Consider the following 17,596-nt stretch of genomic DNA (forward strand, 5'->3'; position numbering starts at 1 on the left):
TACAGTCTTTATTTGCAGTTTACTGTTATTTTCTCTCTGCTTATTTCGGTTTCGGTTTATTTAGTTTTTTTTTAACCGAATCTATACCTTTCATTTCTGCGTATGCTCTTTGCCCTGCGACTCTGTGCGATCTGGGCAAATCAGAAACAGAAAGGAAGGATTTTTCTCATGCGTATGCTCTTTTCCCTGCACCTTAGTGTGATCTCGGAAAATCAGAAACATTGAGAAAAATATTTAGTTTTTCGGCTAAAGCTAACTTTGAGCCGCAAGGTTCATTTTTGAAAATATCTAGTTTTTTTGCTAAAGCTAACTTCGAGCCATAAGGTTCGTTTTCTTTGCATGTCCGTGTTGGGTTTTGTGTTTTGTGTTTTGTAGGGAAAAAGAGCTTTCTCAAGGCAAGCACGCAAACCAAGGCCCCCCCCTCTCTCTCTCTCTCTCTCTCAAATTTTTTGTATAGATCAATTGGTTCAAAGCTATTTTAAGAGAGTAGAGGTCTTGGGTTCAAGTCTCCATTTTGTGAGGGCGGATTATTTCATTCCCGCACATTCGCGCACTTTGCCGGCAACTTCAACAAATTTTTTTCAAAAAGCCATAACTTCTTCATCCGGAAGCCTTTTTCAGAGCCGTTTTTTTTAAAACAGCCTAATTTTTCGAGATCTATCCATTGGAACACTTACTTTCAGCATCTTTAGCTTCAGTTTTTTTTAAAATGGAAAGTCCATGCCAAGTCATTCTTGACAGCGCTAACTACTTCCAATGGATATCCTACATGGAAGATTTACTTAGAAGTAAGGGTCTCTACAGAATAGCCACAGACCAAGAGAAGAAACCAAAAGATGAAGACAAGGCTGCAAAATGGGAAAATAGACAAGATCAAGCACGTGGTTTGATAGGGATGTCTATTTCTCCTGATCTTAGATTCCATATTGCAGAACTTGAAACTCCTCATGAAGCATTGGAACAAATCACTAAAGTTTTTGGGATTAAAAATGAAATTAGAGCCCATCAAATTGAAAATGAGTTGCTTACATTGGATCCTAATAATTTTTCTTGCATTGAAGATTTCTTGTCCAAATTCAAGACCCTTAGATATCTCTTGGAAGGTGTTAAGGTTAAGAAAGAAGATAGTAACCTTATTTATTCCATCCTTACTAAGTTGGGACCAGCCTACTCTGTATTTGTTTCCACCTTCCATTCTACAAGGGAAGCTTTCATTTGTCAAGGAAAAGACTACAAGGCCCCTTCCTTTGACTCTTTTTGTGATTCTTTAATAAGAGAACAAGAAAAACTCTTACACCTTGGTCTTCTTAATCTTGGAAACTCTTCCAAGAAAGCGTTAGCCGCCCAGCAGCAACCAAATTCAAAGAATCCTAAGAAGTCATATCCTAAAAAGAATGGTCCTAAACCAAACAAGGGTCCTAAGCAAACTCAGCCTCAAAATGAAAGATCATTTCAGCAAAATGATAAGACCAATAAAAACAAATGGAAGAAGACTGATAGACATTGTAACTTTTGTAATCGAGATGGCCACTTAGAATCTAAATGCTTTAAGAAGATGGAAGCCTTGGAAGCCGCAATGAAGAAACATAACATCCATGTGGAGCATTCTTCAACTTCATCTTCAGGAATGGCACTTTCTGCATGTCGCTGTCAATCATCTCAGTCTGGTTATGCATTAAATGTATCTTCTTCTTCTCATTCTCATGAGTGGCTCATTGATTCTGGAGCCTCTTATCACATGGCCAAAAACCAAGCCATGTTTTCTTCTTTAAATGATTGTAACACCAAAAATATATATGTTGGTGATGATAGATCTCTTAATGTTGTAGGGACTGGAACTGTTCATCTAGACAATGGTCAGTTTAATGATGTATTATGTGTTCCAACCTTATCCTGCAACTTTCTATCTGTATATCAGATAACTCATTCAGGTGAAGGTAAAATTGTTGAATTTTCACCTCATGATGTTGTAATCAAGGATCTGAGAGATCCTAAACAGATTCTAGCTACTGGTATTGCTGATGATTCCACAAGGTTGTATAAGTTTCACAACTTTGGGTCATCAAATCTTCCCTCAGTATTTGTTGCTCATAATGATGAAGTGAGCAAACTTTGGCATGAGCGATTTGGTCACTTAAACTATCGCTCACTTCAGCATCTATGTAAAGAAAATATGGTGACAGGTCTTCCTATGGTATCTTGCAGAGATGGTGTTTGTTCCGGATGTGTACTCGGAAAACATCATCAGGACAGTTTTGAAAAACGTGCCTCTTGGCACGCCTCAGCCCCTTTACAGCTTGTGCACAGTGATTTATGTGGTCCACTTCCTGTTGCTTCATTCTCTGGCTACAAGTATTTCTTAACTTTCATTGATGATTTCTCCAGACGCACTTGGGTATACTTCTTAAAACTCAAGAGCGAAGTATTTAACACATTTTTGGCCTTCAAAGCCTTTGTTGAAAAACAATCTGGACATCAAATTCTTAAGCTAAGAACTGATAATGGTGGAGAATATGTTAAAAACACCTTCATCAACTTTTGCACCGAAAATGGAATTCAAATGCAACATACTGTTCCATACACTCCACAACAAAATGGTGTAGCTGAAAGGAAAAATCGCACGTTAAAGGAAATGGCTAATAGTATGCTGCAATCTAAAGGACTCAGTCTTAGTTTTTGGGCCGAAGCAATTAATTGTGCAAATTATATAATAAATCGCACTCCTACTAAGGTTCTAAAGAATATCACTCCAGAAGAAGCTTGGAGTTCCATTAAACCAGATGTAAGTCACTTTCGTGTTTTTGGAAGTGAAGCATGGGCCCATATTCCAGATGAAAAGCATAAAGCTTTAGAACCTAAGAGTGAGAAATGTACTTTTGTTGGATATTCTGAAGATGTAAAAGGTTATAGACTTATTCCATTTAAGTCCAAAAATGTTATCATTAGAAGAGATGTAAAATTTGATGAAAATAAATCGGCCTGCGAGCCTAGTCCGGCGGATGTGCCACCTCTTCCTATCTCTTCTACTTTTGAAAACATTTCTTCTTCAGATGATGAAAGTGAGGATGACAATCCTCCCCCACCTTCTCAGGATCCTCAACTTCCAAGATGGGTCCGTGCTACTCGGGATGCAGCAGGTGATCTTGCCGGTGATCCTACAGATCAGCGACGTACACGTTCTCAGTTTGAAAGAGCCTCTTCTTTACTGGCTCAAGCTCTAGCAAATCATGATCCTGACACTTTTGCAGAAGCTTCAGGCCATCCACATTGGGAAGCAGCTATGAATGAAGAATACCATTCATTGTTGGCAAATGATACATGGGATCTTGTTCCTCTACCAAAGGGACGCAAACTTGTTAGATGTAAATGGGTTTACAGAACCAAGTATGGACCAGATGGGAAAATTGATAAACATAAAGCTCGTCTTGTTGCTAAGGGCTTTTCACAGGTTGAAGGCATTGACTACACTGAAACCTTCTCCCATGTTGCCAAAATGAACTCTATCCGCCTTGTTCTTTCCCTTGCTGCCTCTTTAAAATGGGAAGTCCATCAGATGGATGTTAAATCTGCCTTCTTGCATGGGGACTTTCATGAAGAAATCTATATGGAACAACCCATTGGCTTCATCCAAACAGACTCCAGCCTTGTATGTCGACTTAAGAAATCTCTTTATGGTCTCAAGCAAGCTCCTCGGGCTTGGTATGCCAAAATGGATAGCTTTCTTTTAGAATCTGGCTTTTCTAGGTGTCATTCTGACAATACCGTCTACACCAAGAAAGTGGGCAACTCTCTTATCATCCTTGTTCTTTATGTTGATGATCTTATCCTTACTGGTAGTGATCCCAACCTTATAAACCATGTGAAGTCCAGCCTTAAAAAGAAATTTGACATGACAGACTTAGGACACTTACACTATTTTCTCGGTCTTCAAGTCTTGCAATCCAAGGAGGGTATTTCCCTTTCCCAGTCCAAGTATGCTTGTGATATTCTTCGTCATTTTCACATGGAAGACTGTAAGCCAGCTCCCTCTCCCTTTCAGTCTGGAGTCAAACTTTCAGTCTCTTGTACTTCTCCTGAAGTTGATGCTACCTTATACCGTCAACTTGTAGGAAAACTCTTGTATTTAACCCATACTCGTCCTGACCTTTCCTTTGATGTTGGCCTTGTTGCTCGTTTTATGCAAAACCCCCGTGAAAGTCATTGGAAAGCAGCTAAAAGAATACTTCGTTATGTTCGAGGTACAGTACAGTTTGGGATTCATTATAGTGCCAAAGCAGCTCCTCTATTAGTTGGTTTCACTGATTCTGATTGGGCTGGCGACCCTGATGATCGGAAGTCTACTGCCGGTTATGTCTTCACTCTTGGTTCAGGACCTATTACATGGGATTGTAAGAAACATGCTGCCATTTCTCTTTCGTCAGCAGAAGCAGAGTATCGTGGTGCCGTGGAAGCTAGTAAGGAAGCCTTGTGGCTTCGTCAGATCCTATCAGAGTTTGGCTTTGAGCAGCAGCATCCAACCACACTTTGGTGTGATAATCAAAGTGCCATTCAGCTATGCAAACATCCAGTCCAGCATCAGCGCAGCAAACACATTGAACTACACATGCACTTCATCAGAAAGCTCATTCATGACCATGTTCTTGAAGTGCAATATTGTTCAACAGATGATCAGGTTGCAGACATCTTCACAAAGGCTCTCACAGAGGCGAAGTTCACTAAACTTCGATATATGCTTGGAGTTCAGGAAGTTGTCACTAAGGGGGGATAGGCTCTAGTGCCTCCTTCCTTCTCCTATTGTGTCATATTTGTAAATCCTTCAATCCTATCCCAAGTTGTTCTTAAGGGGGGATGTTAGGATATTCCGACACATAGGATATAGTTAAGTTCAACTTGGTCTAGTATAGAGTTAGGTATAGAGTTAGGTAAAGTGTGTTTCTTTACCGTTGTACATTTTGTAACTTACAATCCGACGGTCACGATATGTAGTGATCCGACGGTTCACTCTCTCCTCGGTATTACCGACACTTGATCCGTGGCTTGACACCCGATTGGTCCATGAGTTCTATTTAAAGCGCATGGAGGGTCATTGTTCGAGTAATCCGTGCATGAGAGAAGCTTATGTAAATTTCATTCTTTGATTGAAAAATTGCTTGTAGTAGCCACGTTGGCGCAGGCCGTGGACTGTTTCCCTCTTTGAGGGTTTTAACCACGTCAAAAACACTGGTGTATTGATCTGTGATCTGGTTGTGAGCGGTGTCCTTTTGGTGTTCTTTCTGAGGAACTTACCCTGTAAATTCCTACAGCAAGAATCTTGGTTAATTTTAGTTAAATGCCTATTTAAATGTGAACCCTTCAATCCTTTCTATGTTGAGCCTGATTTCATAGTAATTGGCAGAGAGAAGATTAGGAGAAGCACACTAAGGTATGATTAACGATACCTCTCCTGAAATTCTAACATACCCGATGCCTCCGACTCTGCAAAGAACTATGGCTCTGACGACTACAAGGTCACCGTTTTAATTACTATTAAAACAGACTTCTCAAGAAAAGACAGATGGAGATCTATCTGTCTATCGACCAATCTTATGCTTAGAAGTAAATTTTATCTATGCAAAGTTAACTTATATGCAAATGCACAGGAAGATGAGTTGAAGTTAGACTCGAGAATGGGAAAACACTTATGCCGCAAAAGCCCTCAATTACCCAAATAAAATGCTCGCCTTTTTTTTAGATGAAGACTTAGAAAATAAACTCTTGAAGATACTATAGTTAAAACACCAACTTATTTCAAATCTTCTTGATACAATTTAGCTCAAAGAGAACAAAAACAACTTTGCAATTCGATATCAATGTCAACAGATGCTCAAAAAAAATACTCAGTTTATGAAACAAAGGATATGCATTTTATCACAATTCCATGACAGAGTACTTAATTTTCAAAAATTAATTTTTAGGACAGCAGTAAGAAAAACTTTATGTCAGCAGCAAATTGACAATGAAAACAGTAAGCTATCAATGATATTTTAATGCCAAAAATTAACCGAAATTTTTCCAAACTTGCCCACATGAATTATCAAAAAATTTCAGCCTGTTGTGATGTGATTTTCGGATTTATATCAGATCTGATATATTTATTACAACCAACAATTAAAACATGAAATAAGCCTAATGATGAATGCCCAACTCAAGAAATTAATTCCTTAATGTATTAGACAGCTTAGGAACTGATTTTAGGCTAACCCACATGAAATTTTGCCATTGTTATATTTCAAACTTCAGAAACAGAATTATTCAGAGATAAAAGTCACCCAAAATGTAGATCTAGGCCAAGTTTTTGATACACATCAAACATAAATGACTTATTAATGTATTTAGCAATTTCTTAGTTAATTTCAAACCACTTAGATGTGTTTTTCACCACTATTAGAAAGGTATATGATTGTTGTAGCAACCAGTGAGGAAAAATATGGTTGAGATCAAACCGTTAGGTCCTAGGCCTTGAAGATCACTTGCCCAAGTTGCCAAAAAAATTTCAATATTTGAAACACAAATTTTTACCAAATTTTCTGCAAAAACCCACCAATGACTAGCTTCAGAAAATCAAATATTCAAATCAGAAATGGAGCAAGGGAATCTAGGGCCAATGAGAGCTAGCACTAGGCCCAATAGAACTAGCGTTGGGCTACGAGAAGGCAGATCTGGGCTTAGGAGCCCCAAAACTTGAAACCCTTGTTCTAAAAACATTAAATTGCTTCAGATCTTCAGATTTATTGCAAAATCTTTAATCATTGGCCCTGTAAAAATATTTGGGACCAGATCTTACCCTCCGGGTCTAGATCTAGCTTAAATCTGAAGATTTACTTGGCTAATTTCTCATATCTATTCCTGCAAACAATCTTTGAGTCCAGATCTTGCCCTCCAGGGTCTAGATCTAGCTCAGATCTGAAAATTTTCTTGCCTGATTTCTCATATATATTCTTGCAAACAATATTTGAACCCAGATCTTGCCCTCTAGAGTCTAGATCTAGCTCAGATCTGAAAATTTTCTTGGCTGATTTCTCAGATCTATTCCTGCAAACAATCTTTGAGCCTAGATCTTGCCCTCCAGGGTCTAGATCTAACTCAGATCTAAATATTTACTTGGCTAATTTCTCAAATCTATTTTTGCACAAGTGAAAAGAGAAAAACCCAATACCCAATATGTACAAAAATAGAGAAAATCCCAAAACCCAAGCGTTAAAATTCAAAATTATGTTACAAAATTTCATATCTACACAAGTAAATAACAGATCTATACAAATAATTTACAGATCTATACAAATAAATAACAGATCTATCAAATCTAAGGAGTATGAGTCAGTGTTGTTAAAATCGCGATATTTTCAACAAAAAGATAAAATCGCGATTAGTACTCGGAATTTGTTTTTTTGCCCGATTTTTTCAAAAAAATCGTGATTTTTTGGGAAAAAATCATGGAAAAAAAAAATATATATATATATATTGAGCAAGAGGAGGTGACCCAAGCTACCCCTGTCACACGTAGAGGACGTGGTCTACCTCCTGTAGCTCCTAGTTCTTCAGCTTCTAGAGCACAGTAGACTCCATAGTCTATTGCGGCCTGCCAACTCCACCGACATCTACATCTAGAGGGGCAAAGGAAATCAATAGTATTAGACTTTAGTTATTTGGTTCATTTCATTGTATATGACATTATGACTCATGATATGAGATACATTATTATATTTTTTGTTGATATTTTGAGGTTGAGTTGGGACTCAGGAGTCAGGACTTACTATTCAGGACATGATTCACTGCTATGTGTGATTTTAGCACTAGAAATGATATTAAACATCTTATATATTAGTTCTTTTATCATATTTATGTGTCAATGTATTTATTTTATGTTGTAGATGGTTTAGATATTAAAAAAATTGAAAAAGAATGAATATTTTTGTACCAAACGATTTTTCCCGATTATTACGATTTTTTCCTCGCGTCGATATTATCATGATAACGATTAGTGCAACATTGGTATGAGTCCAACTCCGCTCCCAAATCTGATAATCTAAGCCTCTTAATAGCCAGATCTATTAAAATTTCCACAAAATATTTAAAAGATTTTGAAATTTTAGAGAGGTACTAGCCCAAAAACACCCTGCAGAAAAAAGATTATCGTTAGATAAATCCCAAGGCTTATATGAAGTAGGCTCTTCAGAAAATGTGTTGAGATTTAGCTGGTCCAACCGAGGACTATCCCCAAATGCTCAGTGAGAACCTGAGAGATCTTTTGCAAACACTAGATCAACCATCAAATCAAGTAGAAAAATAGAACAACAATAAAATTTTGAAGAAATAGAAATACCTACTACTTCAATCAAAATTAAAAATGTTACCCCAAATCCAACAAACTGAATAAGATACCTATATTCAGATTATCCTAAGAGAGCTATTGATTGATAGTTTTCACATAATATTAAGCAGAAATTAAAACAATGTTACCATAAATTCATGAAGAGGAACACTACAGCATGTTGAAACTCCAAAGACTTTTGCATTAATTCAAAATAGTATACAAGAGAGCTTGAGAGCTTAGTACACCATCCAGAGATCAGATCATCTCAACTGACAAATGACCTCCTATTTAAAGATAGATCTTCCAACGGCTAGTTCGAGTGATCCTCGTCAAAGCAATCTCGACCATTGATGAGGATCAAAATTTCTTTTAATCTCATCCGTCGAAATTTTAAATTATTGAGGAAATTTCGAATTTTTCAATTAAATGCATTTTAATTAATTCAAAAATTAAATTTTTGAATTAATTTCCTCAAAATTTTGACTTTGACTTAACCCCAAGGACCAAAGACTTAAAATTTAGCAAAATAATCAATTAACCTTGGTCCCTAGACTTCTTTAGATGGGAAACCTTAGATGATTAGATGCCTTGCTGCATTAGATAGATTATTGTTTGTGATGGGAGTACATGCAAAAGTGGTGGCAATTACTCGTGATTAGAATTATAACCCTCCACTGATATATCAAGTCAAGCCTGAAATAGCAGAAGACGATGTGAAACTGGTTTACTCTACTATGTTTTATGATAGCGAGAATGATTTACTGTTTATATATGTGGAAACTATTGCGCAAGGTTTTGATGATCCATTGAACACCTTTGATCGTATTGAGGCTGGTTCAATATTGAGTGGAAATCTAGGGGAAGGGGCAACCCACATCTTTGAAGAAGTTGAAGCTCAGATTCCGCAATTTGATATTCCAAATCGCCTTGCTCTGTTTAGATCTAGAATGGAATCAGATGATGATGAGGAGTGTGATATACCCCGGTACTGCTACACGACCCTCACTTTGGATGAACCTTATGATTATCACACTAGTAGAGTGGGACCAGATGAGTATTGGATTCGAATGAGATTGGGAAGGCCAAGAAGCTCCACAAGTGTTTTCTTTCCAGACTATCTCTTGAGTCTGGGATTTGGACCACCTGATGAAGTAGATATTTGCATTTCCACTAACAAGAAAAAACTTTTTCATGAGCGTATGTCTTCCTTCATACTATTAGAGCCCGGAGGACCACATTGTGAAATCTTTGAAATATGTGAGACGCACATTATTTTGAAGTAGCCTAGATTTCCCTTGAACATTTTCGATGCAAGGAATTCAGAAAATATTCAGCTAAAGCATCTTATTGCCTTGCCATCAACAATAGTAAGAGTGAACCTGCAAAACTACTGGGAATTAGAGAGATTAGAGAGTCTTTCAAGTCTCGTAAACCTTAAAATCCTCAACATCAATGGATGCTTCTTGCTGGAAACTCTTTAATCTACGAGATCTGTTATCGTTGCAAGTATTTGAAGCGGAGAAGTGTTGGACGCTGAAGAGAATAGACGAGTTGAGTTGCCTTAATCGTTTGAATTATCTCACGATTTCAACAGATGATGGAATTTTCTGGAAAGATGTTTGGAAAATTTGGAAATCAGCCCCTAGTGATGGATTATCAAAATGCATCTTGAGTGGCAAAGTGGATGATGAGATGGATGAAGAACAAAAGCAGCGAATAGCGATAGCACAGGCAATTATTAAGAATTCTCGCATCTTGTTGTTGGACGAGGCAACCAGTGAAATGGATTCCCTGTTCGCATTCTATCTATCGGCCGACAAAAAAATCGTTTATCTATGCTCTACTGCCAAGAGGCATAACCCTTCGATCGTGTCAAAACCAAACTGTAGCGTTGGCGTTTTTTTGGTTCATATATATATGTATATATATATATATATATATACATGCGTTATAGTTAATTAGATATAGCATAATTATATGATTATATTTATATATATAGTTACTTATATATCATATAGTTATATAACATATATATTATTTAATTATGATTTAATTAATTAATATATTTTAATTAATTAAAATATATTCAAAAAAAAAATATTATTAAAAAAAAAAGAGACAACCTTGAACTCAAAATAGGGTTACTAGCAAGCCACCAGTGATGGAGACCTTCCACATTTCCATATGCAAAGACGAAAATAGCAAAGACAGTTTCCCAACAATATAGCTTTGAGGACAAAGCTTCTGAAGGAAGGGACTATGTTATGAATATAATTCATAACAAGTTAATAAATAAAATAAGTATAAATATTAAATAATTAAATATTAATTAGGTTAAATAGTGATTAAGTTAAGTGAAAAGGCATGTCTAAAAGACATGCCTAATCACGAAAGGTCACCTACTGACGTATAAAAGCAGGGTCCTCATTGTAATCTTATATCATCTTATACATTTTATATATATTAATAAAATATTATTATTAAATACCTGTGTGTATTTTTACATTCAAGTCTACAAGCTATCAGTGTTTGTGCTTCAGCATAAGTTTTTATGCTACAGTGTCCTTAGCCAATATTCTTCAACGCAATGTGATTTACCAATTTTTAAGTTAAGATCTTCATCTACTATTGCCATCATTGAGAACATTATTATTACAACACTGTTGCATCTTCATAGAGATCTTTTATCTTAACATCGAGATCTTATACTGAGATATACATATAAGAGTGTTGCATCTAGATACATGGATATCATTATCAAGATAATGACCTTGAAACTATTTCTTCATTAAGATCATGACTGAGATCATGATTATCATCGTCCAGAATACATGTCGAGAGTGTCACTGTAGTATAACCATGATCCTTCTCATTATAACGATGCCTAGACTGTAACAGTGTCTAGAGTATGCCGAGAGTGTCTTACAAAGATCCTTTTCATAACACGTATGCTGAGACCGTATGTGCTTCTATGTGATCCTCTTCATCCATGCCGAGACAGTAAGACTGTGATTACTGTTATGCCGAGACAGTGTATGTCACTGTGAGGTTTACTCATCAAGTATACCGAGATCATTACTGTATGCCGAGACAATGATTATGAGAAGACCAAGACACAGAGGTACTGCCACTGTAATTACCCATCTGAGATCTATATTCCAGTAATGCGGATTACAGAGTTTGTACCCATCCGAAGATTGCAGAGGATCTTCTGAGATTGCGAGGTCTTTTTACTCTACTTACTCACTGAGATTGTCACCGAATATTTCAGAGATATCCGAGCTCCTATAACTATACTGTACCACCGAAAATCACAGAGGAATCTGAGTTTTGTGTCTCTGTTCTGCGCAGACTTTGACGGGGTATATATAGTGGTTAGTCTCCCAAAAATAAGTCGACATGTCACAGTGAACCGTTGTGACTTTATTTATGAGCTGACTTGTCATCTATATATGCTTTGAGGCCGACATGACTGTCTTCTTCATCGTTTAGCTTGCAGACTTCTTCTTGTGCTTGTCTTGGAGGGCCTTTTAGACTAGTATACATTTACACATAGGCTCAAGAAGAGCTCTTTATACATGAATTTGATTCTTTAACTTTCCTAGACTTATGAAATGAGCAAGAAACTGATTTTTATAATTTACAAAAATAATATTCTTTTTCTTGACAAGTACAAAGATCAAAATTACATTTGTAAATACCGAACCTAGTTACACTTTCTTCAACATTGCTGATGGGATTTCTGAAGAATTCGTGGCAATATGACTCCTGAAACCCTCAATCCACCAAAGAGAAGAAAATGGCTCAAAGTATGAACAATTGATTCATACTTAGATTCATAAGCTAGAAGAAAATAGCTCTCAACCTTCATAAAGAAAATTGTTTTCGGCCTGTAGAAAATGAATATGTGAATTCCCTGTTAATTAGACTTTGCCTACACACTGATGCTTTAAAATAATTTGGCATTGGTAAATAATTTGGCCAAACAATATTTGGCCCTGCTTAGGTTAAAATTTGCTTTGGTCACTCTATAAAAAGAATTCAGCCAAATAATAAAATTTGCCCCTTTTAACAAAATATATTCATCCTTCAATAAAATTTATAGCTTTCTGTCCTAAAATTTGGCCAGTTAGTTCAATAATATAAAATTAGAGAGGAGTTTTGTCGAATAACTAATATTCACCAGATAATTTTCTCATGGCCAAAAAAAAAAATTCCACGAGCAATTAATATTCAAGAGACAAATTTTGTGCCCAAAAATTTATTCCTTCGACTATGGTTTGTCTTCAGTAAAATCCTCCTTCCTACTCCTGCAATAAACCTAGTCCGGAAATTTTGGCAAGTAAGCCCTCAGGCTGGCAGGAAAACCAGCTCTGATACTACTATAGTATCCCAAACGAAATATTTTGGCTAAATCTCAAAATGGGTTAATTTTCCACATAAAAAATTTCCATTCATTTTAACAAAAGATTGCCATGTAAAATACAAAAAGTAGAGTAATGCAATTCAATAACATGATGAACATAAATAATCTCAGCTTTTCTTATAACAAATAAATTAGAGATTACATGTTGATACAATTAATATAGCTGATATGGAAGAGTTAGCCTCAAGAATCTGCTCCAATGCTACACTGGGCCTCCAAAACTGAATTGAGATGTAACTACTAAGCTCTCCTATGAATTTTGGATGATTCACCAAGGGGAGAGATGGGTACTCACCCACTCTCACTGAATCACCAAAGGGTTTCTATCCTACGACTAGTGCTGAAGCTGGGAACTCTCAGTTCTCCAAACCTCTCCACAAGTAAGAAGCTCAACTCCAAGATTTCCCAAATGATCTCCTCCTCCTCCTTTTAAATATTGGACGGAACTCTCTCTGACCTTCTAGAAACATCTTATTTTATTGTTTTTATTCATTTTCCCTTTTTGGCCTTTTCTTTAATTAAGCATTTTCCCTTTTTAATTTTAATTAATTAAGTGACTAATTAAAGTCACTTTTAATCCGTTAAAATGGTAAATCACCCACCATACTCTCTCTGGCCACTGAAAGTGACTCCTCAGCATATCCTGTAGATCATATTGTTCTTGTTCCAACAAGCTATTACACCAAGGGGTTTCGTCAGATATTCCTTCTGGAATGCCACCACAAGCATAGTTAATTAAGTCAAGCCCAATAATAACCTCGTTTTATAAAAGTTGTCAAAATGCAATGGAACAAGAGGTAAGCTATGCGGATAATGGAAAATGCCAAGCAAATGCCATCAGATCCCATAAAACTCCTCAAACCCTCTCCAGAACTCCTGATGACGTAGTCCTGCTCTTGTGATCTAGCCAACTCATACCATGAAAATCCATCCTCGTTGTACTATAGAGGAAACTGAAAATGGGGACACTACAAACAGAGACGAATTCAAAGGGACTGATCATAGTTCAACGCAACAAGGGCTAGGATACCATATATATCACTTCACATGGTTGTTACATGGCTTTAAGTTGTGACCTTGGGCTCAAAATAGTGTGAAAAATTCTACATGATTGTATAAGTACCCCTACTAGTATAAGGGATAACACTCATCATCATTTCGCTATTGATCTTTGGGCCTTGTCATATTTAATCTAGCTAATCAGCACATTGTAGTCAAGACTCAATAATTCTCACTTGCGAGCAAAATTTTGAATGTGCATGTCCAATGCCTTTAGAGGGCTACGAAGGCCTTAACATTATCATTCCCTCTCAAATGAATCATGTTCCTTGTTTCCAATATCATTTGGTGCAGCCACATGATCTTTCCCTATATCAATGCCATCCTTTTCGCACCAGTTATTCCTCACTAGCACTATCTGCAACCCTACATGTCATAATGATAGTTCATTTCCATGTTTTTATAATAGTAGGTATTTTTATATCCATGCACTTACGATTATATCAAACCAACATTAAAATGTAGCTCATAAAGAGTTCCACATCTTATAATCAATCATTGCATCATGCATACATTTTCCATTGATTAGCCCCAATGTGTGACTATACCATAGTAGCAAGATTCAAATACAAATTCAAAATCAAATACGTTTTGATAATAAAAACAAATAACAAAAAATTCTAGTGCGACTCAAAAACAGAAGTATACATCTCAAAGACATGAAAATATGCATTTTGTACCAAATTTCAGAAGAATTTTATCCTCAAGAATGCCTAATAAACCAGAAAAAGTAAATCATTTCTAGAATATTCTGTGATTAGTTAATATTTGAATAAATTTTTAAGATTCTTTTAATATTTTTGAGGTTCTTGGGATGTTTGTTTATTGGGTTTATGAGTAGATGGGCAGATGGGTGTCAAATACACGAGATATATAGAAAATTCATTGAATTTCATATTATTGAAAAAAATTGTATAGCAAAAGCCAATGCTGTCAAATCTTGCCAGTATGATCTATATATGCATTTATAAAAGAACCATGATTTTTAAATCATGTCATCCTGAACTATATATTATACTTTAATATATGATAGACTGTCCTTGACGAAATTTTGTTATGAGAAACGTGAAAATATGTAACCTTTAATAGACATAATTTTCATATTTACACATTTATATATTCTATCACATAAGTTTGATTAAAAATGCGGCAATCTTTTATATAACATTTTCGTGTTCTATTTTGATTAAGTTTGGAGGGACATACTCTCATTTTAGTCCATATTAATAAACAAATAAACAATATTAATTAATCACGCTTCTTTAATGGTAACACTCGACTAAATATTTTATAAAGAGACAACTTAGGATGGCCAAACTAAGTTTGCAAGTAAATTATAAAATAACCAAAAAAAAAGGTAATAACTTTTGGATTCTCATTTCCAAATAAATAACTGAAGTTCCTAAGCTTCATAGGAGAAAACCTTACCGTATTTCGGCTCGTATATGTTGAATCCCGTCATATTCTTTAGCATGTTGTTGTATTGCATCTATGTCAACTCCAAAGTACCTTTAGAAGTTTATTGTCAAGGATATAAAAATAGGATCTCTCTACTAATAAAGTGGTAAAACATTTTTAATCAATGATTTGGAAATGAATCAAAATAATCTTTGAACATTATAATCTGTTTCACATGAGAAAATTTATTCAAAAATGAGGTAATAGGAAATTTCCATAATGATTCTAGACAATATAAAAGAGGCACCAATGTCCTTTTATGATGAAACTTGGTCCCTAAGTGCAATTTGTTCAGCTATGTATTATATTTGAATTTTACACTTAATATTTTTGTGGCAAGAGGCATTTCTTAGGAATAGTATGGGGGAGATCTAACGTGGGGAAAGCTAACATGACCAATGTTAATTTTACTACTGTTCTATGTTGTTACAATCACTTTAGCCCAATTCGTATCTTTAATTAGCAACCTTTCAAAACAATTTAATCTTCCAATATTCAATAGCAATTGTAGATAGAATAGTAAATGCAATGAACAATAAGAGACACTAGGTTTGGTCAAAGACCAAGGAAAAACCCCACAAGGGGGAAACCCTTTCAAATTGTTCTTATTAGATTGTCATAAAATTTTCAGCAAAGAGAGAGTACAATGATCCAATTCTACAATGACAAAACAATGTAGCAAACTGTAAGGTACCCAACTAACAAAGTTTAAAGACACTGTTGCAAAAAAAAGACCCTAATTTCGTATTAGCAAAATTTAACAAGGTTGTTATTCAAATTAACCAGAGAACTCAAAATTTAATTATCCATTTGACAATACTTACTTGAAATTCAGTCTGATGGTGTTTCTGGCGGTTGTTGTTTACGCTTCCGTTACGAAAATGACCAACATCTCGCTATCAAACTGGGCACAATCTCGGTACCCAGCTCCATAGTACTTCAAAATTGAAGCACTCTAGCCCCCGTGCCCAAAATCTTCAAGAACAACCAAGGCTCAGTGTCCTTTTGTCAGTGACTCTCTTCGAAATTCCTACTGTGCAATAAAATTTTCCTCAAAGGTCAAGAACCCCTCAGAACCAAGGAAAAGCATTCCTCCGATGTTATGAACATAAATTATGTAAAAATAGATAATAAATAATAATCATAATAATATAAATATAATAATACATAATAAGTAAATTAACTAATGGTTAGTTAGTTAATAATGAAAAGGCATGTCTTAGAGACATGCCTGTCGTGAAAGGGTACTTACCTGGCTATATATACAAGACCCTCATTCTCAATTGTAATCATCCTATATCAATTCTTTATACAATATACAGTTTACAATTACCATCCTACAATGGATGTCTTTATGTACGAAGTATTTTAAATATTTTCGTTGCATATACGACTAGTAGTCATTCCATCGGTATCAAAGCCAGGTTCAATCCTCTGGACACTCAACTGCTAAAGAGAACCAATCTGATTCGGCCTTTGGCCATTAATCCTTCGTCAACCTTGTTGTCGCCACAATTGAAGCATTTCACTACACAAAGTTGGAGTTTCTCTGTTTCGCTAGTTTCCTCATTCAGGACTCTGGCCATTAAACAAAAGAAAGGAAGAAAAAAATAAGATAGTCAAAGAAAAAAAGAAATAAAAGAAGTACATATAAAGATTACAAAAAAAGATTTAAAAATATATATATATATATATATATATATATATATATAGCTCGATGTAAATTTTGAAGGAGACCATTCATATATATAAAAAGGTTCTACATTATTAATAAAAAGTGCATGATAAAGTTAAGAGGGAATCTTTCCAAATATATTTAAAACTATACGTAAGAGAAGGAAGAGTAGATAATATTATCTTGATTCTTCATTAAGAAGTTTACAAGTCCACGGTTTTAGCAACCCATGGTAATTGCCCATGGTATTTTCAAGGTAAAAGAAAAACAAAAGGAATACAAAAACTCTTTATGTGAATGATAAGTTTTATTTTTAAGTAGAGAAAATTAATCGAGTCAAAGGCACATAAGTGGACATATATTTTATATTATACCCCAAAGAGGTGAATAGCCACGTTTCACTAGGGTTGTAACTTTTCAAAAAGAAAAAGAAAAAATTATAAATAAAAGATATGTAAAAAGAAGTTTTATATTATAAAGGGGTATTTTAAAGAAAATTTCAAGTCCTAAAATTATTGAAAATATATATAAGTACAAAGCAGGTAGTGTTATAGAAAGTTACTTAAAATATCCATATATTAAAGTACATAAAAGATTAAATCTAGAACTATAAAGAGACATAAGA

General features: G+C 35.3%; 1 protein-coding gene across 1 annotated transcript in view; it reads right to left on the minus strand.

The window, feature by feature from the left end:
* The window catches only part of SEX4 (dual specificity protein phosphatase (DsPTP1) family protein), a 417,122-nt gene that overhangs the window by 237,946 nt on the left and 161,580 nt on the right, over positions 1 to 17,596 (minus strand). The window contains exon 9 of the mRNA XM_089412062.1: positions 15,267 to 15,347. Within this exon, the coding sequence (XP_089268188.1) occupies positions 15,267 to 15,347 (81 nt within the window). The remainder of the gene's footprint in view (positions 1 to 15,266; positions 15,348 to 17,596) is intronic.

This window comes from Pinus tabuliformis, chromosome 3_1, assembly GCF_031772625.1.
Source record: "Pinus tabuliformis cultivar Carrire ecotype Pingquan chromosome 3_1, CPIR1, whole genome shotgun sequence".
Taxonomy (NCBI): Eukaryota; Viridiplantae; Streptophyta; class Pinopsida; order Pinales; family Pinaceae; genus Pinus; species Pinus tabuliformis.